The sequence below is a fragment of the Bos grunniens genome, chromosome 8 (assembly GCF_055505025.1).
Source record: "Bos grunniens cultivar Pamir isolate PY7600 chromosome 8, Bosgru_T2T1.0, whole genome shotgun sequence".
Taxonomy (NCBI): domain Eukaryota; kingdom Metazoa; phylum Chordata; class Mammalia; order Artiodactyla; family Bovidae; genus Bos; species Bos grunniens.
The window spans coordinates 83,594,287-83,614,739 of record NC_141172.1 but is presented as its reverse complement, the minus strand read 5'-3'; the positions used below and the strand labels follow the sequence as shown (position 1 = coordinate 83,614,739).

The following is a 20,453-nucleotide window of genomic DNA, read 5'->3' as shown; positions in this document are numbered from 1 at the left end:
CATGGGAAATAGATGGGGAAACAGTGGAAACAGTGTCAGACTTTATTTTTCTGGGCTCCAAAATCACTACAGATGGTGACTGCAGCCATGAAATTAAAAGATGCTTACCCCTTGGAAGGAAAGTTATGACCAACCTAGCTAGCATATTCAAAAGCAGAGACATTACTTTGCCAACAAAGGTCTGTCTAGTCAAGGCTATGGTTTTTCCTGCGGTCATGTATGGATGTGAGGGTTGGACTGTGAAGAAGGCTGAGCGCCGAAGAATTGATGCTTTTGAACTGTGGTGTTGGAGAAGACGCTTGCGAGTCCCTTGGACTGCAAGGAGATCCAACCAGTCCATTCTGAAGGAGATCAGCCCTGGGATTTCTTTGGAAGGAATGGTGCTAAAGCTGAAACTCCAGTACTTTGGCCATCTCATGCGAAGAGTTGACTCATTGGAAAAGATTCTGATGCTGGGAGGGATTGGGGGCAGGAGGAGAAGGGGATGACAGAGGATGAGATGGCTGGATGGCATCACTGACTTGATGGACGTGAGTCTGAGTGAACTCCGGGAGTTGGTGATGGACAGGGAGGCCTGGCGTGCTGCGACTCATGGGGTCGCAAAGAGTCGGACATGACTGAGCGACTGATCTGATCTGAACACATATAGTGTTACGTGTACATGGTGTGTTACATGTACATGTAACACTTGTACATATTAATTTATTTATAAAATTTTAATTTCCTGAAGCTGCCAGAAAAGATAGGAATAAGTAGCATCTGCCAAAGGTACCATCTTCCCTCATCCTGGTGTTATAAGTCAAGGACCCTACCTGGCAGTAGGTCAACAGGTCCTCGTGAGGTTGTGTAAGACAGATACATCCCACTTGGTTTACTTAAAGAAAGTGTTCATGCTCGGTGCAGATTTTTCAAAGCAATGTACCACTGAATATCACTCTACTTAAATTCATTCTTATTTGAATATGTTTAACAGCATTGATGCTATCGGAAGCATCGGCAATGGTTCCAAACTTTCTTTACAAGATCTTCTACTCTTATCCTTTGCAAAAGACCTCACCTCCTACTTGACCAAGATGATGGTCACTTCAGGTAGCTCCCTGCTTTCCTTTCCAATCTCAAACTACTCTGTCCTTTCTTTTTTCTTCTTTCTTGAGTTTATCTAATCTGTATCTTGATCTTCTCCATTTATACCTCCTGTTCCCTCCTTTCTCATTTGCATCTTCACACTTAACTTTCTTCTATCTCTTCGCTCTTTCTGCAGACATAATTCGGTCTCATAGGTTCAAAAAGCCATTCTTCAACCCTGCCAGTTTTTAAGTTGCCATTCCTTTTTTTTTTTTTTTTCAGTTCTAAGCCTGAAATGAAAAAATAAATTTCATCTAATTTAGAAGCAGTTGATTTTATTGAAAGTACAATCTCTGGATATGATACTTTCAATTCTTTGAAGTGATTATTCTGTATATTATACATTTCTGAAAACAAGTATTCCGAGAGTAAATTCTCCAGGATCCATACCAACTTATTGTTTCAGAACTTTTCACTCAGAATTCCATGTTGATAACATAGGAATGGATAGAACCTTGGGATTAGTCAAGAAGCTATAGATGTTGCTTTCTAACTCCTGCCACTTTTGTCTGTCTCATATTTACAACTCTTTAGCGTGCGTTCCCTCAAAGCTGTGAATAACTGGTTTACCAGATGCAGTGGCGTCTTCTCAAGCTTCATCCTTCAACCTGCTTATAGCATTTGTTACTGTTGATCATCATCCTTGAAATGTTCTCTTCCCTTTGCTTCTATTGCACTATAACTTCCTTGTTTTCTTCATAATTCTTGGTTCTTAAATTTTCCCTTTGCTTTGAGATATAGGCTCTTCCCAAGGTTCTATAGTCCATGTGGCTTTAGCCTTCATTTTTACATGAATATTTTCCAAATCTGGGTCATCTTTGCTCCTGGCTGTTCTGCTTTTCAACTTTAGATACACCTGTGAGAAATATCCACCAGGCATTGAGGAAAGAATAATTGGGAGCTCAGCAGAATAGTCATGAGCAAAGATTACCTACATTTGGAAAATATTCATGTATAAAAAAAGGCTAAAGCCAGAGGATCTTACAGAACCTTAGGAAGAGCCTGTATCAGAGGTTCCTTGGGAACGTTTGAGACTGAGCTTTTTGTGTGTTGCACAAAGACCGTCCTGCAGATAAGCAGCCTGCCAATACACTGAGCCCTTTCTAACATTCTGTTCTACTTCCTAATTGGCAATATTAGGATAAAATTAAAATTGCCACTTTTTGAAGTCAGAAATCATTGAATGTGAGCAGTTTCATGTGGTTTAGCCTAATGCAATGTAAACTCTTTGCAGTTTCTTATTTCAGTTACGTGTTCATTTTGTTTCCTAGCGTGCTCTCTTCCTTCCTCAGGGAACTACTTTGTCTTTCCTACCTTAGACTGTACCTGGTTTGTAAAACATTTCTTAATCCAACTGAACATAATCCCTACCTTTTTTGAACCCTTAGACACTTTTGGGCCATCTCTATAGAAAACTTATGCAAATCAGTGTTTTATTCTATTAATTTCTGTTATTTAGTTGTTTATATTCTACAGTAATTTGAAAAGGTCTTTAAGGCTCAGACTTCTTTTATGTTTTCTCTTATAATCCAAACTGGCTGTTAAATGTTTAACTTTGTTCCCTGATGTTTGTCTGTTTTTAGTAAATAAGAAAGCCAGCTTATAGGATTCCACAATGCCCTGTGGGTAGGCTCTATTCCTGTGATATTTATTACTGAGTTTAAAAGCTAAAGTAACTGCTAACATATCATGTTAATAGTCAGTACAATTACCACCTTTCTGTCTTTCACTTTTAGATTTACATGTAATTTAGATTAATTTCTAGATTGTTGCCAAAAATCAAAGAATCTTTATTCACTTTAGGTTTTTAATTACTATCTTGCTCTATTACATTTGTCAATCTTTACCTTAAAAACTTAGACTTGCCACTGAAAGCCATTAATTTTGTATTTCATTTTTATAAGTAGAAATGGGAATTTTGTTTGCTGATCATGCAATTTCTGGATTCACTGTGACATCAGGGGCTTAGGGACAGAGAGGTTAGCAAAACAAGGTTTAACTTTTGTTCTTCCTGTCTTAATGTGCTTTGCACATGTTTAAGTGCTTGATAAGTATTTGATTATTGAGATTTCTCAAGTTAGGTTTGCCAAAAGATTACTAATTATCCTCTTCCCTCAAAGAAATAAATGAAAAGAAAACTCCTGAGGAGGAAGAGCTTGCTGCAGAAAAATTGAAAGCCCTGAATGTTGTGCAGAGTGTTTTGCAGATCAGCTTAAGCAATTCTACAAGCAAAGGATCAGTAGCTGCTAAGAAATTTAAGTATGTCTTATGTTTCATCTCACTCTTCTCTCTTCCTTTGCCACAAAATTAGGCCATTTTCAACTTCTTGGGGAGATCAGTTAACAATATGTATCATACTCTTAATATTATACTTACCTAGTGATTCACTTCAAGAAACTAATCTAAAATTTTTTCTGTATTTATTACTACTGAAAAAATGGACAACTGTTTAAATATTAATAAATGTTAACAGTTTATTATAGAAAATATATAATTTAGGAAGACTAGTGTAATGAAACCCCTGTGTACATCACCCAACTTCTCCAATCACTAACATGTGACCAGTTTTCTCTTCTATACTTTTACTCACTCCCCACTACTGTCACCACTGAAATATTTTATACAAATCCCAATAGTATATCATTTTATCTATATATATTTTCCTGTTTTAAAATAATATTTAAAAAATTTTCAAAGATCCTCTCAGAACTGGGTAATTTAAAATATAATTGCTTCTAAGGAGCTCCTGCTACACTTATTTGATATTTATGCCTTTGTCTTGCTCAAAAGTGGAATTGTCCTGGTTTTGCATTATGTTTTGCTATTAGTTTTTTGGATTTATACTCTGATTTGTCCCTTCAAACTTATCACTCTCCTTTTTTAAATAGGGACATCATACATTATGATCCAACAAGGGATGACCATGCAACTTATGAAAGAAAGCAGGATGATAAACCAAAAGAAAGGTAAACTGCTACAGTTACTAGTAAGGTACCTGTGTTAATCTTCTAGATTTGGCAATTGTTTCATATCTGTGTAAGATGCTACTATGAGGGGAAACTAGGTGAAAGTTATTCCTAGTTTTTCTGTAAATCTGTTTCTAGTTTTTCTGTAAATCTAAAATTATTACAAAATTAAAAGATTCTTTTAAAAAGAATCACATTCAGACCATGCAAGCCTCCTCATTGTGGAATGTCTCTGTACCTACCCATCAAATCTAGTGGTGTTTTTGTTCCTTTAATTGTCTTAAAGTATTTGGGTCTCCTGTGAATCTTTCTGGGGTTCACTTCATTAGACAAAAGCCAAAATTCAGTGTAAGATAAACTTTTTTTCCACCATGGTGTTCTGCCGGGACTGCTGAGAAATAATACCTTTAAACTCATAAGAAGCCCTCTTGTTTGAACAGTTGGAGTTTCTGAGCTATATCTAGGCTCTCAACAAAGGATTTTGCTTTATATTAATAATTAGCCTGGTGTACAAATTTTTCTCTTCAGAGTACAATAGTAAATGTATTAGGCTTTGCAGGCCAGATGGTGTCTCTTGCAGTGACTCTTCTCTGTCCTTATAACAGAAACAGAGCCATACATAATACATAAAATGAATAAGGTAGGCTGTATTCTAATGAAACTATTAGTAGGACACTGAAATTTGCATTTCATGCAATTTGTACATATTATGAAGCCATCTTTTTATATAGTTTTTACCAGTCACTTCAAACTACAAAAATTATTCTTAACTTGCAATCTGTACATAAATAAGCAGTGGCTTGGATCTCATCCATGGGTTTACTTTGCCAAAACCTGCTTTACACTATATTTTCCTGAAAAAATAGATTTGTTCTTGGTTAGAAGATATTTCCTAAATTTTATGTTACTTGCCTTCTAGAGAACAGGAGTCTTCAAAGTCATGAGGTCCTAGTGCCTTATTAAAAAAGACTTCTTTCTTTAGTTTCACTATCTCTGCTTATATGTTACTGTAAGCAGCAAGAAGAAATCAGAAAATGCCTTCAACACCTTCCTAGACATCTCCATTGCTAGATCACCCATTCGTTAGGTGCATTTTCTACTTACCAGTTAATAAAGGCGACAGTGTTGCTAAGCCTCCTGCCACTATATAACAATGATCTCCTTTCCCCCATTTTCCAATAGCGTTTACTTCACTTTTCTGCAAGGCCTTACCTGAAGCCTCAATTGGCATGTAGTTTCTACTAACCGTTTCTTCAGGGAGTTTTCATGCTTTTGCTAACACCCTCCTCGCTGACCTTCCAACTTCTGCTCATTGTGTGGGCTATGAAGTCATTCCTACATTTTGGGCTTTTATAGCAGTACCCCACTTCTAGGTACCAAAATATGTATCAGTTAGATATTGCTATGTAAAAAATGGCCCCCAAAACGAAGAGCTTGAAACTAAAAATTTATTAGGTCCCAATTTCTGTGGGTCAGGAATTTGGGAGCACTTCACCAGGTAGTGCTGGTTTGGGCTCTCAAGAGGTTGTAGTCAAGATGTCACCTGGGACTATAGTCTCTGAAAGTTTGCAATCTGCTTGCAAGATGGTTCACACACTTGACTGCTGGCAGGGGCCTCAGTTCCTTGCTTTGCTGACCTCTCCTTTTGGGTGTTTGGGTGGCCTCAGAACATGGTATCTGATTTCTCCCAAAGCCGGTGATTAGGAAAGGGGAGAGAGCAAGGAGAAAGCCACAGTGCACTCTATAGCCCTAGTTTCAGTAGTTGAACCCAACCACATCTGCCTTATTCTGTTCCTTAGAAGAGGTCATTAAGAACAGCCCACACTGAAAGGGGTGGAGGAATTAACTTCCACTTCTTGAAGTATCAGAGGACATTTGGACCACCTTTAAAACCACTACCTTAAAAAAAAAAAAAAAAAAACCACTACCTTGTGTTTCATTGATCATGAAGCTCAGTTTCGTAGGAGGCATATTTGACTTATAGCCTATGGTTTATTTAATGAAGTATTAAAAGTTTCTCTGTATAAGATAGTCTCCACCAGTAAGATGATCATTTAGGACATTATTATTTTAGGTAAAACAGAATATTTGGCCTAATAAATAAAATAGACTCTAATAGAAAAAAAGGATGTTCAGTTCAGTTGCTCAGTCGTGTCCGACTCTTTGCGACCTCATAACTTGCAGCATGCCAGGCCTCCATGTCCATCACCAACTCCTGGAGTTTACCCAAACTCACGTCCATTGAGTCGGTGATGCTGTCCAACCATCTCATGCTCTGTCGTCCCCTTCTCCTCCTGCCCCCAATCCCTCCCAGCATCAGAGTCTTTTCCAATGAGTCAACTCTTCCCATGAGGTGGCCAAAGTATTAGAGTCTCAGCTTTAGCATCAGTCCTTCCAAAGAACACCCAGGACTAATCTCCTTAAGGATGGACTGGTTGGATGTCCTTGCAATCCAAGGGACTCTCAAGAGTCTTCTCCAACACCACAGTTCAAAAGCATCAATTCTTCAGCGCTCAGCCTTCTTCACAGTCCAACTCTCACATCCATACATGACCACTGGAAAAACCATAGCCTCGACTAGACGGAACTTTGTTGACAAAGTAATGTCTCTGCTTTTGAATATGCTATCTAGGTTGGTCATAACTTTCCTTCCAAGGAGTAAGCGTCTTTTAATTTCATAGCTGCAATCACCATCTGCAGTGATTTTAGAACCCAAAAGAATAAAGTCTGACACTGTTTCCACTGTTTCCCCATTTATTTCCCATGACGTGATGGGACCAGATGCCATGATCTTCATTTTCTGAATGTTGAGCTTTAAGCCAACTTTTTCACTCTCCTCTTTCACTTTCATCAAGAGGCTTTTTAGTTCCTCTTCACTTTCGCCATAAGGATGGTGTCATCTGCATATCTGAGGTTATTGATATTTCTCCCGGCAATCTTGATTCCAGCTTGTGCTTCTTCCAGCCCAGCATTTCTCATGATATACTCTGCATATAAGTTAAATAAGCAGGGTGACAATATACAGCTTTGACATACTCCTTTTCCTATTTGGAACCAGTCTGTTGTTCCATGTCCAGTTCTAACTGTTGCTTCCTGACCTGCATACAGATTTCTCAAGAGGCAGATCAGGTGGTCTGGTATTCCCATCTCTTTCAGAATTTTCCACAGTTTATTGTGATCCACACAGTCAAAGGCTTTGGCATAGTCAGTAAAGTAGAAATAGATGTTTTTCTGGAACTCTCTTCCTTTTTCCATGATCCAGCAGATGTTGGCAATTTGATCTCTGGTTCCTCTGCCTTTTCTAAATCCAGCTTCAACATCTGGAAGTTCACAGTTCACGTATTGCTGAAGCCTGGCTTGGAGAATTTAGAGCATTACTTTACTAGCGTGTGAGATGAGTGCAACTGAGTGGTAGTTTGAGCATTCTTTGGCATTGCCTTTCTTTGGAATTGGAATGAAAACTGACCTTTTCCAGTCCTGTGGCCACTGCTGAGTTTTCAAAATTTGCTGGCATATTGAGTGCAGCACTTTCACAGCATCACCTTCCAGGATTTGAAATAGCTCAACTGGAATTCCATCACCTCCACTAGCTTTATTCATACTGATGCTTCCTAAGGCCCACTTGACTTCACATTCCAGGATGTCTGGCTCTAGGTGAGTGATCACACCATCGTGATTATCTTGGTCGTGAAGATCTTTTTTGTACAATTCTTCTGTGTATTCTTGCACCTCTTCTGCTTCTGTTAGGTCCATACCATTTCTGTCCTTTATCGAGCCCATCTTTGCATGAAATGTTCCCTTGGTATCTCTAATTTTCTTGAAGAGATCTCTAGTCTTTCCCATTCTGTTGTTTTCCTCTATTTCTTTGCATTGATTGCTGAGGAAGTCTTTCTTATCTCTCCTTGCTATTCTTTGGAACTCTGCATTCAGATGCTTGTATCTTTCCTTTTCTCCTTTGCTTTTCACTTCTCTTCTTTTCACAGCTATTTGTAAGGCCTCCCCAGACAGCCATTTTGCTTTTTTGCATTTCTTTTCCATAGGGATGGTCTTGATCCCTATCTCCTGTACAATGTCACGAACCTCCATCCATAGTTCATCAGGCACTCTGTCTATCAGATCTAGTCCCTTAAATCTATTTCTCACTTCCACTGTATAATCATAACAGACTTGATTTAGATCATACCTGAATGGCTTCGTGGTTTTCTGTACTTTCTTCAATTTAAGTCTGAATTTGGCAATAAGGAGTTCATGATCTGAGCCACAGTCAGCTCCCGGTCTTGTTTTTGCTGACTGTATAGAGCTTCTCCATTTTTGGCTGCAAAGAATATAATCAATCTGATTTTGGTGTTGACCATCTGGTGATGTCCATGTGTAGAGTCTTCTCTTGTGTTGTTGGAAGAGGAATCTCTTACTATCTAAAAACTCAGTATTGGAAACTACTGTGTAACTCTGGTTAAAACCAAAAACAAAAACATATTCCTAAATATAGAGCAGGTTTGATGGAAACAGAAAAATTTCATCCCAGACATACTTATAATGCATTTCTACAACAGAATTATGACTAAAACCTTTAATGCCAGTATCATAAAACTCACCATTTTACAATTTGATAGAGTCTTAAAAGTCATGTGGTTTAACCTGGTTCATTTTGTAAATGAGGATACTGAGGGCCATTGCAGTTAAGTAATTGTCTTACTCATAGCTGATATCTTAGGTGTAATTTCTGAAGTGTAGTTCAGAGGATAAAAGAGAGGACAATATGATTCATGTTTAATACTTGGAGCTGTTTGAAATAATTTTGGCTATTAAAAGCTTTTTGGTTAAGATTCTGTCCTTATGAGTTGTATATGTGGATCCTCTTGGTGGTTGAAACAATGGGACTAATGTTATCCAAGGTATTTTTATTTCCTGATTTCTGGAATTTTTCCAAACATTGACTTTTTTGTGATCTTTATATATGTCAATGCAGTAAAGCAAAACGAAAGAAGAAAAGGGAGGAAGCTGAGAAACTACCTGAGGTGTCTAAAGAAATGTATTATAACATTGCTACGGATTTGAAACAAATATTCCAAAGTGTAAAAGATACTAGTGAAAAGGAAGATAACACACCTTGGAATGAGGACTCTGATGGAGAGAAAGCTGAGGTAGTCCAGGACACTCCAGCTCTGATGACTCGCAGTGAGCAAACCGGCGGATTCACATTTTCCTTTTTTGAGTCTGATGCCAAAGATGAAAAAGAAGGTATATTTTTGTTTGTTTTTACTTTTTCATTTCATGCAGTTTGAATTTAATTGAGTCTACTGTAAGTATGATGATTTAACATTAGCTGAAGGCAATATTCTCTTCTTTATCTAGATAAACAGTATTTCAGTCAGCATTACATAACCATAAATGTAACGTGCCTAGAGCTGTGTTCAACACAGTAAGAAATTGTTCTTGAATTTGGAAGCAAACTTATAGATAGCTGCCATATGAAGGCAAGCCAGAGAAATATGCAACATTCCTTCTTCTGTTGAGTAGAAATAGTCATATATTTAAATATGTTTAAGAAGTCATATATTTAAATAGCTTTACGTCTTTGATGCAGTTGGAGAAGCCATAACTTAAGGAAAGCCAGTGTTATTTGTTAGGAGAAGAAATATGTAACCCTGGCTCTAAACAAATATGCTGTGTCATCAATATACCAGCTGTTTCAAACTTTATCCTTGGAGATTTGCCAGAACCTAGAGAAAAGTATCGAAGACAATGGCACCCCACTCCAGTACTCTTGCCTGGAAAATCCCATGGACAGAGGAGCCTGGTGGGCTGCAGTCCATGGGGTTGCTAAGAGTCGAACACGACTGAGCGACTTCACTTTCACTTTTCACTTTCATGTGTTGGAGAAGGAAATGGCAACCCACTCCAGTGTTCTTGCCTGGAGAATCCCAGGGATGGAGAAGCCTGGTGGGCTGCCATCTAGGGGTTGCACAGAGTTGGACACGATTGAAGTGACTTAGCAGCAGAGAAAAGTATAGCACTGGTATATACAATTTTCCATTCTACTTCAGGAGGTTTACCTCTGAAGTCCTACCTGTCTAAAAGTTTGAAACAAATATTCCTTAGGAAGTTGCTTCTCACCTTAAGATGTAAGTGTAGTTTTTCTGAAAGTTCACTGTAAAAGCAAGGTACACCTATACAGAATACACCTAACAATAAGTTCTACTTGAAAGATCAGCAGTTAAAATAGCATCCTTGTGTTTAGCAGATAGGTATTAGATTCCAGCTTTGTGGTGCTACAAAAGGAGGTACAACAATCAAGTAGTTTTTCCAAAATTGTCCTAAATAAGATACAATATATCATTGCTCTGCTTATTTCATTCTCTTGCCTATGCTGTCCATTTGAGTACCAAGGTCAGTCCTAAACTGTTGAACAGAGTTGGTATGATATAGATGTTTTAATTTTTCTAACTTTGAGAGCCAAGTGTGAGAAATTGGCCTTGAAATGATTGCTAAGACACCCAAGCAACCTGGGAGATGTGTTTTATGTGCTTTGGCAATTATGAGGACTTGTGAGGTGATCATCCACAGCTTTTAGCAGCAGCTTTTTCAGCAGTTTTAGAAGGAAATTTGGGAAATTGAAAACGTAAAGATATGTTCCTTTTCTCCTTTATGAATAAGCAGGAAGGCAAATGGGTTTCACTGCATCGTTAGACTGCTCAATGCTAGCACAGGTGTCACACTTATTTTGATCTTTCTTGTAAATTGTGTTGCTCATTTATAAACCTTCAGCTTTTATATCTTTTGAGAGTATTACTGTATTCCTTATGAGATCACTGTAGCAATGCCAAAAAATAAAAGTTTCTCTCAATATTTGAAAATCAAAAAGATACTACTACACATTTTGAATTAATGATTATGATATTCAAAATGTAGAAATATGTATGCATGGTGAAAGTAAACAAGTGAATGTGTCCATAAATACTTGGGCTTTAGGTCACAGTTGTGTCATCTTTCATTGTCTTGATGACATAGAGACCTATAGAGTTGAAGCAGTAAAACCTGGGAAGGTCGCCTGGCAGGGAGACCCTCGTTTCCAAGACAGCAGTTCAGAAGAGGAAGATGTTACTGAAGAAACAGATGACAAAAAGCAGAGCCCTCAGTAAGTAATGTGCTTCTGTCCAGATATATTTCATAATTTATAAAATCTGAGTTGGACATGCTTTAGAGATATTATAGAAGTATCTTAAGTTTAGCTTTTCAAGACAGTTTTCTTTTTTTTTTTTTTTTTGCTCCTTTAGAGAGTTCTGTAGTCTTTTTGTCATTGGGAGCGTGTTTCTTTTCCTTGAGATTTGGATAGCACTGGGTGGGGGATATGCTGCACGTAGGGAAGAAAGCCTGCCACTGAAGTCCCTGGTCTGGAAGAGGATGCTTCATCTAGTTGGCTGCTACCTCATAGGAAACACTGGCAAAATGGGTAGCAGTGGTTGGGTGAGAGTTTTAACAATCAGCATGGGGAAGATAGAGCTTGTACTTAAATCTTTGTTACCAAAGTTACAGGTAGAAGCGAAGAATGTTGAATAGAGAAAGGGTGGTATTACTTTGACTCAGGGCAAAAATGAGCAAGACACAAAGCACAGATATTTAAGGCATAGTTCATTTATATTTACAATGTGAACATTTCTTAAATGTTGAAATTAAGTGGCCAATTCTGTCTTTCTCACTTCAGAGAAGTACCATTACCTGAGAAAGAGACTACTAGATTTTTCTTTTTCTCTAAGAATGATGAGAGACTTCATGGTAAGTCAGTTTTTTTATTAAATGGCATATATAGTACATCTCTATTTATACATAGTGTATTCTGATATATTAATACTAACATGCATCCAAGTAAGAACTGATTGGGAAAAATTCTGATTCTTTGCAGTGTGATATGCTTTAGCCCCCTCTTGTTAGACAGAAGCTTGTTGACTTATAAAGCTCTGGAAAACTGAAAGCTCCCATTCATCACCTCAGCTTACTCGCTATCCTCAGCAAGGGCTTGTCTTGTTCCAGGGGCTTGCTGAGATGCTAGAAATACAAAATTCGCAAGTTTTTAGTACCCTAAAAAGTTCACATGAAGTATACTCAATATCTTGTAATAAACTGTAATGGGAGAGAACCTGAAAAGAATGTATGTGTGTAACTGAATCACTTTGCTGTATACTTGAAACTAACACAACATTGTGAATTAACTATACTTCAGTAAAACAAAAATAGAAAAAAAAGTTCACATGAAAATGCTGAGGCTGTTGAACTCATATCTGAAGCCTAACACAAACAGAAACTAAGTTACATCACAGTAAATGGTTTATAAACAGTAAAAATCCTAGCAATTCTACATTTTCATTTTCTAAAAGAATAAAATATTTTTGAAAATTAGCATAAACTGCGGGTGGGGAATCATGTTAACTTGAAGACCTTGATAATGCCAGCACTAAAATATTGTCTGTTTTAATATTACTGTGCTGCCTTGCCTTTCTTTGTTTTTCCTTCTAGGTTCTGACTTATTTTGGAGAGGAGTGGGAAGTAATATTAGCAGGAATTCTTGGGAGATCAGAACAAACAATTTGCGAATGGTGAGTATCGCCATGTTAATTGTCTCCTGAAATAGATATGATGTTACCTTTGTGTTAATATTTTCCTGGTGTAGGAATATAGGAAGGCATGAAACTTGAGATAACTGAAAACATGATTTAAATGCTCACAATTAATAGTGCTGGAAGGGAAGTTTTAATTGTTTAACTCAATCCACCCATGTGCAGAAAGGAGACTAAAGAGTGGCTCCATTGAGTGACTGATCTGAGTTCTCATCATGCTTATTAAGTAACAGGAAATGATGAAATTTTTGAAAGACTGAATTACAGTTTCCATTGTAAGCACTTAAAGCCAAAAGTCTGAACATTCCACATACATGTGAGCACTTCCAAAATGATTTCTACGACCCAGTCACTGAATAATCTAAATTTTACTTTATGTAGTTACTGAACACTGTGAAAGTTATTTTATTTTTAACAAAGACTTTCTTTTTAATTTAATGGCTTCATGAATTTCCAATAACTTATTGGAAAATGGAGGAAGTATAAGAAAGAATATAAATAACATGAGGGAATTATTGGAGACTTTGACTGAAGAGTCTACTCTCAAAATAACAATATGCACACTCTGTCTTATTTATGAACCTGCCATGCCACACCTAACGAGGGCTTTTGATTTTATGTTTTTCTAGGACTGTCGGAAGAAACATAAAGATGCCAAAAGGAGATTGAAGCTAAAATAATAAATGTCATCATTAGTTTTGATACTGAATGTAAAGAAGTCTTACCATGGATATTGGAGTGATCTAGAAAATGAGTTTAGATGGCAAAGAATTCAGAGTGAAGGAATATTCTAAATCTTATCTGGTGGATATCATTCTGATTGCTTTCTTTTTCTGTACATTTCCTATTTGTTCTTACCAAATTACTTCAAACAACCGGAACATTTGTTTTAATGAAGCATAAGATAGTCCCTCAAAATACTTTGTATATATTTGCCCTCCATTTTCAATAACTAATGGACATTTCCTGACATGAGGTTTTAAAATATATGCATCAGAGCACTTATATTTTTCAAGTTATGTTTCATGTAAATTATACTTGAAATATTTCTGATTGTACTAAATATACCTTACCTCCATTTTGTGGTTTTTTTCTAAGAGGTTGAATACAAGTTAACCTTGAGTTCTGTATTTGTGTCCTGTTGAATAAGCTAACTGAAATGCAGGACATTTCAGACCAACTTTCATGGGAGAGTTCTGTGAGGACCAGAAAAGAATGCTAAATGCAGAGTTTTCCTTTCCTCAGCCTCCAGGAATTGATGGAGGCAGACTCGTCAATCCCAAATTCTAGTTAGATTAGAAGTTTTTGAAAAATTGAAGTGCCTGACAGATGACATAGTCACAGTTAGGAGTCAGTGCCCTGGGTCCAGATAAGGAAACAGATTTAATACCTCATTAAATTAACGTGGCTAGGATTCACTATAGATAAGCCTCTATCAAACTGGGCTCTGTACAAAATTATGCTTTATATAATAAAGTCCCAGGGGATTATCATTGAACCATAGTGGGTGTATCTGAAATTACATATTTATTGATTTACATCTTGATCAAATATAAACTCTGTGAAGGCTGAGATATCACCTGGTTTGTTAACTGTTATGTCGGTACTACCTAGAACTATGTCTGGCTTTAACTGGGTGCTCAGTAAACAGAGTCTGAGGAGCTAAGTAACTGAAGAGTCATTCAGAATTCCTGTTTCCAAGGCTTCAGACTTCATGAAAAATGGCACCCACCCCTCAGCAGGACAAATAACTCCACCTTTTCTTGATGTTGACTATATTTGTACCATCTTACCTATTGCTGCATAACAAGTCATCCTATTAACACTCGTTCACTTTGCTCACAGATAAACAACTTTTTCAGGACTTTGGGGACTGCTCATCTCTACTCCATGTATGTCATGGGAGTGGCCCAGCTGGCACTAAAGGATCCACTTCTAAAATGGCCTGTTCACTCAGTGCCTGTCCATTAGTTTCCTCACAGCATAGCAACATAACTTTCAGTTTCATAGCAATCAATTTTCTTCCTGTTCCTATTTTAGGAGCAGGAAGCAGATGTCTTCAGTCCTAACCCAGAAACTGGCTCAGTTATTTCCACTTTATCTTATAGGGTAAAACAGACACTGAGCCAACCGAGACTCAAAAGTGAGGGGACATAGATGCTCACGTCTCAGTGCAAAGAGTGTTCAGAATCTGTGGCCGTGTTTAAATCTGTTATACCCTCCATCTCCAGAGTAGACAAATGTAACATCAAGTAGCCTTGTGCATCCCCAATTCGTGCTCCCCAGATATATGCACTTTCAGAAATTTTGTTTCTTCTGACATTATTTCCGAATTTCTACCTAACATGTTATACTGTGATTTCTTGGTTTTTCAGTTTTAGACATTAAATTTAGACATCATTTTAAAATAATTAGACCTATAATCCCAACCTTTTTTCCCCATGGACACGTCTGTCTGGAAACCCTCTGTTCTGCTCTAATCTGGCCTATCCAGACAGATGATAAAATGAACAAGATGGCATTTTGAGGAATGTGAAAATTAAAACACATTCCAACTTCTAGTTAATAAGCTAAATGTTCTTAATTAAACTATCTCAGGAATGCCCTACACATATTCTATCAGTTTTTTTCTGTCCTTTTATTGGCTATCAGTTCGGTTCAGTTGCTCAGTTGTGTCTGACTCTTTGCAACCCCATGGACTGCAGCATGCCAGGCCTCCCTGTCCATCACCAACTCTCGGAGTTTACTCAAACTCATGTGCATTAAGTCAGTGATGCCATCCAACCATCTCATCCTCTGTCGTCCCCTTCTCCTCCACCTTCAGCCTTTCCCAGCATCAGGGTCTTTTCAAATGAGTCAGCTCTTCGCATCACGTGGCCAAAGTACTGGAGTTTCAGCTTCAGCATCAGTCCTTTCAGTGACTATTCAGGACTGATTTCCTTTAGGATTGACTGGTTGGATCTCCTTGCAGCCCAAGGGTCTTTTCCAACACCATAGTTCAAAAGCATCAATTATTCGGCGCTCAGCTTTCCTTATAGTCCAACTCTCATGTCCATACTTGACTACTGGAAAAACCATAGACTTGACTAGATGGACCTTTGTTGGCAAAGTAATGTCTCTGCTTTATTGTCTAGGTTAGTCATAACTTTTCTCCCAAAGAGTAACTACCTTTTAATCTTAGGGCTGCAGTCACCATCTACAGTGATTTTGGAGCCCCAAAAAAGTCTACCACTGTTTCTCCATCTATTTGCCATGAAGTGATGGGACCGGATGCCATGATCTTTGTTTTCTGAATGTTGAGCTTTAATCCAACATTTTCACTCTCCTCTTTCACTGTCATTAAGAGGCTCTTTAGTTCTTCTTTGCTTTCTGCCATAAGGGTGGTGTCATCTGCATATCTGAAGTTGTTGATATTTCTCCCGGCAATCTTGATTCCAGCTTGTGCTTCTTCCAGCCCAGCGTTTCTCATGATGTGCTCTGCATAGAAGTTAAATAAGCAGGGTGACAATATGCAACCTTGACGTACTCCTTTTCCTATTTGGAACCAGTCTGTTGTTCCATGTCCGGTTCTAACTGTTGCTTCCTGACCTGCATACAGATTTCTCAAGAGGCAGGTCAGGTGGTCTGGTATTCCCATCTCTTGAAGAATTTTCTAGAGTTTGTTGTGATCCACACAGTCAACAGCTTTGGCATAGTCAATGAAGCAGAAGTAGACGTTTTTCTGGAACTCCCTTACTTTTTCAATGATCCAGTGGATATTGACAATTTGATCTCTGTTTCCTCTGCCTTTTCTAAATCCAGCTTGCACATCTGGAAGTTCACAGTTCACATGTTGTTAAAGCCTGGCTTGGAGAATTTTGAGCATTACTTTACTAGCATATGAGATGAGTGCAATTGAGTGGTAGTTTGAAAATTCTTTAGCAGTGCCTTTCTTAGGAATTGGAATGAAAACTGACCTTTTCCAGTCCTGTGGCCACTGCTGAGTTTTCAAAATTTGCTGGCATATTGAGTGCAGCACTTTCACAGCATCATCTTTCAGGATTTGAAATAGCGCAATTGGAATTACATCACCTCCGCTAGCTTTGTTCATAGTGATGCTTCCTAAGGCCCACTTGAGTTCACATTCCAGAATATCTGGCTCTAGGTGAATGATCACACCATCGTGCTTATCTGGGTTGTGAAGATCTTTTTTGTATAGTTCTGTTTATTCTTGCCACCTCTTCTTAAATATCTTCTGCTTCCATTAAGTCCATACCATTTCTGTACTTTATTGAGCCCATATTTGCATGAAATGTTCCTTTGCTATCTCTAGTTGTCTTGAAGATATTTTTAGTCTTTCCTATTCTATTATTTTCCTCTATTTCTTTGCACTGATCACTGAGGAAGTCTTTCTTATCTCTCCTTGCTATTCTTTGGAACTCCACGTTCAAATGGGTATATCTTTCCTTTTCTCCTTTGCTTTTTGCTTCTCTTCACGGCTATTTGTAAGATCTTATCAGAAAGCCATTTTGCTTTTTTGCATTTCTTATTTTGGGGGTTGGTCTTGGTCCCTGTCTCCTGTACAGTGTCATGAACTTCCATCCATAGTTCATCAGGCACTCTGCCTACAAGATCTAGTCCTTAAATCTATCTCTCACTTCAACTGTATAATTGTTAGGGATTTGCTTTAGATCTCACTTGAATGGTCTAGTGGTTTTTCCTACTTTTTTCAATGTAAGTCTGAATTTGGCAATAAGCAGTTCATGATCTGAGCCACAGTCAGCTCCCGGTCTTGTTTTTGCTGACTGTATAGAGCTTCTCCATCTTTGGCTGCAAAGAATATAATCAATCTGATTTTGGTTTTGAGCATCTGATTATGTCCATGTGTAGAGTCTTCTCTTGTGTTGTTGGAAGATGGTGTTTGCTATGACCAGTGCATTCTCTTGGCAGAACCGTTATTAGCTTTTGTCCTGCTTCATTCTGTACTCCAAGGCCAAATTTGCCTGTTACTCCAGGTTATCTCTTGACTCCCTACTTTTGCATTCCAGTCCCCTATAATGAAAAGGACATCTTTTTTTTGATGTTAGATCTAGAAGGTCTTGTAGGTCTTCAAAGAACCATTAAACTTCAGCTTCTTCAGCATTACTGGTCAGGGTATAGACTTGGATTACTGTGATATTGAATGGTTTGCCTTGGAAATGAACAGGGATCATTCTGTTGTTTTGCGATTGTATCCAAGTACTGCATTTAGGACTGCTGTTGACTATGATGGCTACTCCATTTCTTCTAAGGGACTCTTGCCCACAGTAGTAGATATAATGGTCATCTGAGTTAAATTCACCCATTCCAGTCCATTTTAATTCGCTGATTCCTGAATGTTGACGTTTACGCTTGCCATCTCCTGTTTGACCACTTCCAATTTGCCTTGATTCATGGAGCTAACATTCCAGGTTCCTATGCAATATTGTTCTTTACAGCATCAGACCTTGCTTCCATCACCAGTCACACCCACAACTGGGTGTTGTTTTTGCTTTGGCTCTGTCTCTTTATTCTTTCTGGAGTTATTTCTCCACTGATCTCCAGAAGCATATTGGGCACCTACCAAATATGGGGTAGTTCATCTTTCAGTGTCCTATCTTTTTGCCTTTTCATACTGTTCGTGAGGTTCTCAAGGCAAGAATACTGAAGTGATTTACCATTTCCTTCTCCAGTGGACCACATTTTGTCAGAACTCTCCACCATGACCCATCCATCTTGGGTGGCCCTACATGGCACGGCTCATAGTTTCATTGAGTTAGACAAGGCTGTGGTCCATGTGATTAATTTGGTTAGTTTTCTGTGACTGTGGTTTTGAGTCTTTCTGCCCTCTGATGGAACATGATACGAGGTTTATGGAAGCTTTGGGGTGGGAGAGACTGACTGAAGGGGAAGCTGGGTCTTGTTCTGATTGGCTGGGCCATGCTCAGTAAATCATTAATCCAATTTTCTGTTGATGGAGGAGCTGGGTTTTCTCTGGTGGAGCTGTGTTCCCTCCCTACTATTTATGTGAAACCAAACTAGTGGAGGTAATGCAGATAATGATGACCTCCCTCAAAAGATTCCATGCATGTATGGCAACCCACTCCAGTACCCTTGCCTGGAAAATCCCATGGACGGAGGAGCCTGGTGGGCTGCAGTCCACAGGGGTTGCTAAGTGTCGGGCACGACTGAGCGACTTCACTTTCAGTTTTCACTTTCATGCATTGGAGAAGGATATGGCAACCCATTCCAGTGTTCTTGCCTGGAGAATCCCAGGGACAGAGGAGCCTAGTGGGCTGCCGTCTATGGGATCGCACAGAGTCGGACACGACTGAAGTGACTTAGCAGCAGCATGTACTGCTACACTCTGTGCCCCCAACCCTGCAGCAGGCCACCACCGACCCAAGCCTCCACTGGAGACTCCTGGACACCCACAAGCAAGTCCGGGATATGTTATTGGCTATACTAAGCAGTTAATACACTGAGGGACTCTCAATTTGTCAAGGCTCCAATCCTGAGATCAACTGTCCTTTGCATGGCTTTGGATTCCCTTTGGTTTTTAATCAACATAACCAAAGGGTGCTGGGGAGACTCAAAATACATAAGAAAGCAGACTAATATGCAAATAATTTTGTTTTCAATACAAGAAACATTAACATGCAATACTTACAAAGCTGGTTGTCAGGCATTTTCTTCCTTTCTTGTTATATCTCTCTGTATGTTTGTTTACCATTATTTCTGCAGTACAATTCATGAGAACTCTGTGTGGCACTCAAGGAGAAAGGAAAGGTTTTTGTGAACTGCACTGACCTCTAATGCTTCAGCTCCTCTCAGACTGTTCTGTGGCCTCTGTATTTCCCTGCGATATAGGAGGGTCTCTTCAGATAGGCAGGTCAAGAATTTTAGTGAGGAGCATAATTATCCAGAATGTGTGTTAAAATAGGCTTCCCAGGTGGCGGTAGTGGTGAACAATCAGCCTGCCAATGCAAGGGATGCAAGAGACACAGGTTCCATCCCAGGGTAGGAAAGATCCCCTTAAGGAGGTAATGGTAACCCATTCCAGTATTCTTCTGCCTGAAAAATCCCATGAACAGAGGAGCCTAGCAGACTACAGTCCATGGGGTCGCAAAGAGTTGCACAGACCTGAGAACATTCCACAGGGAGATTTTTGTGACCCATATCAGAGATTTAGCAAGCCTAGTCTTTGCTCCAGGACTCTGCATATTTGCAGACTCCAAGGTGCTTTGGTGCAGGTCTCCATTACACCAAAAAAAATATTGCCTTAATGTCTAGGCTTGCTTTCCTTAATATCGCCTAGTAAAGCAGCCTTGAAAATGAGCACTCACGGCTCCACACCATAACTGAGGCCCTGGCGTTGCATTTGGTTTACCTGTGGGGAAATGCACATCTGTTCCGTGTAGTGAGGTGAACACCGATGAAGGCAAACATCTTGTGTAACAACGCCCTGTCAAGATGCACAACATGTTTCCTGTGTGCCTCTCCCAATCAGTCTCCGTTTTATAAAACGGTCGCGTCCTCCACCATTGCCCTAGCTGCGTGAAGAACGCAAGGTACAGCGGTCACGCCTGGGACTATACTGCAAGCTTCCCAGTGCACACCTAGGAAAGGCCGGTGGGCGTGATTGGGACCCACGTTGCCAATCGGCATCCGGCTTGTTGATAGGTGTCAAATGCCGGGCTCTGATTGGCCGTAGCAAACCAGGGCTCTTCCTCTTAGCCTCACGCTGTGT

The 20,453-nt window shown here is 39.0% G+C and overlaps 1 protein-coding gene and 1 long non-coding RNA gene across 7 annotated transcripts in view; one reads left to right on the top strand and one right to left on the bottom strand.

The window, feature by feature from the left end:
- Positions 1 to 13,784, top strand: part of NOL8 (nucleolar protein 8) — a 25,726-nt gene extending 11,942 nt beyond the window's left edge. For all 5 annotated transcript variants that reach the window (XM_086315590.1, XM_086315589.1, XM_086315588.1 and 2 more), the window contains exons 11-17: positions 3,246 to 3,384; positions 4,014 to 4,091; positions 9,061 to 9,332; positions 11,103 to 11,229; positions 11,797 to 11,867; positions 12,606 to 12,685; positions 13,336 to 13,784. In XM_086315590.1, coding sequence (XP_086171716.1) covers positions 3,246 to 3,384; positions 4,014 to 4,091; positions 9,061 to 9,332; positions 11,103 to 11,229; positions 11,797 to 11,867; positions 12,606 to 12,685; positions 13,336 to 13,386 — 818 coding nt within the window. In that variant the 3' untranslated portion in view covers positions 13,387 to 13,784. The remainder of the gene's footprint in view (positions 1 to 3,245; positions 3,385 to 4,013; positions 4,092 to 9,060; positions 9,333 to 11,102; positions 11,230 to 11,796; positions 11,868 to 12,605; positions 12,686 to 13,335) is intronic.
- LOC147367576 (uncharacterized) lies at positions 11,868 to 20,453 on the bottom strand. 2 transcript variants are annotated; one of them, XR_015131934.1, is made up of 3 exons: positions 20,094 to 20,453; positions 19,374 to 19,464; positions 11,868 to 12,137 (listed from the first exon to the last, which is right to left on the bottom strand). It is a non-coding gene; the product is annotated as an uncharacterized LOC147367576 (long non-coding RNA). The 2 variants fall into 2 exon arrangements; XR_015131935.1 differs by having other exon boundaries at positions 19,374 to 19,474; positions 20,094 to 20,336.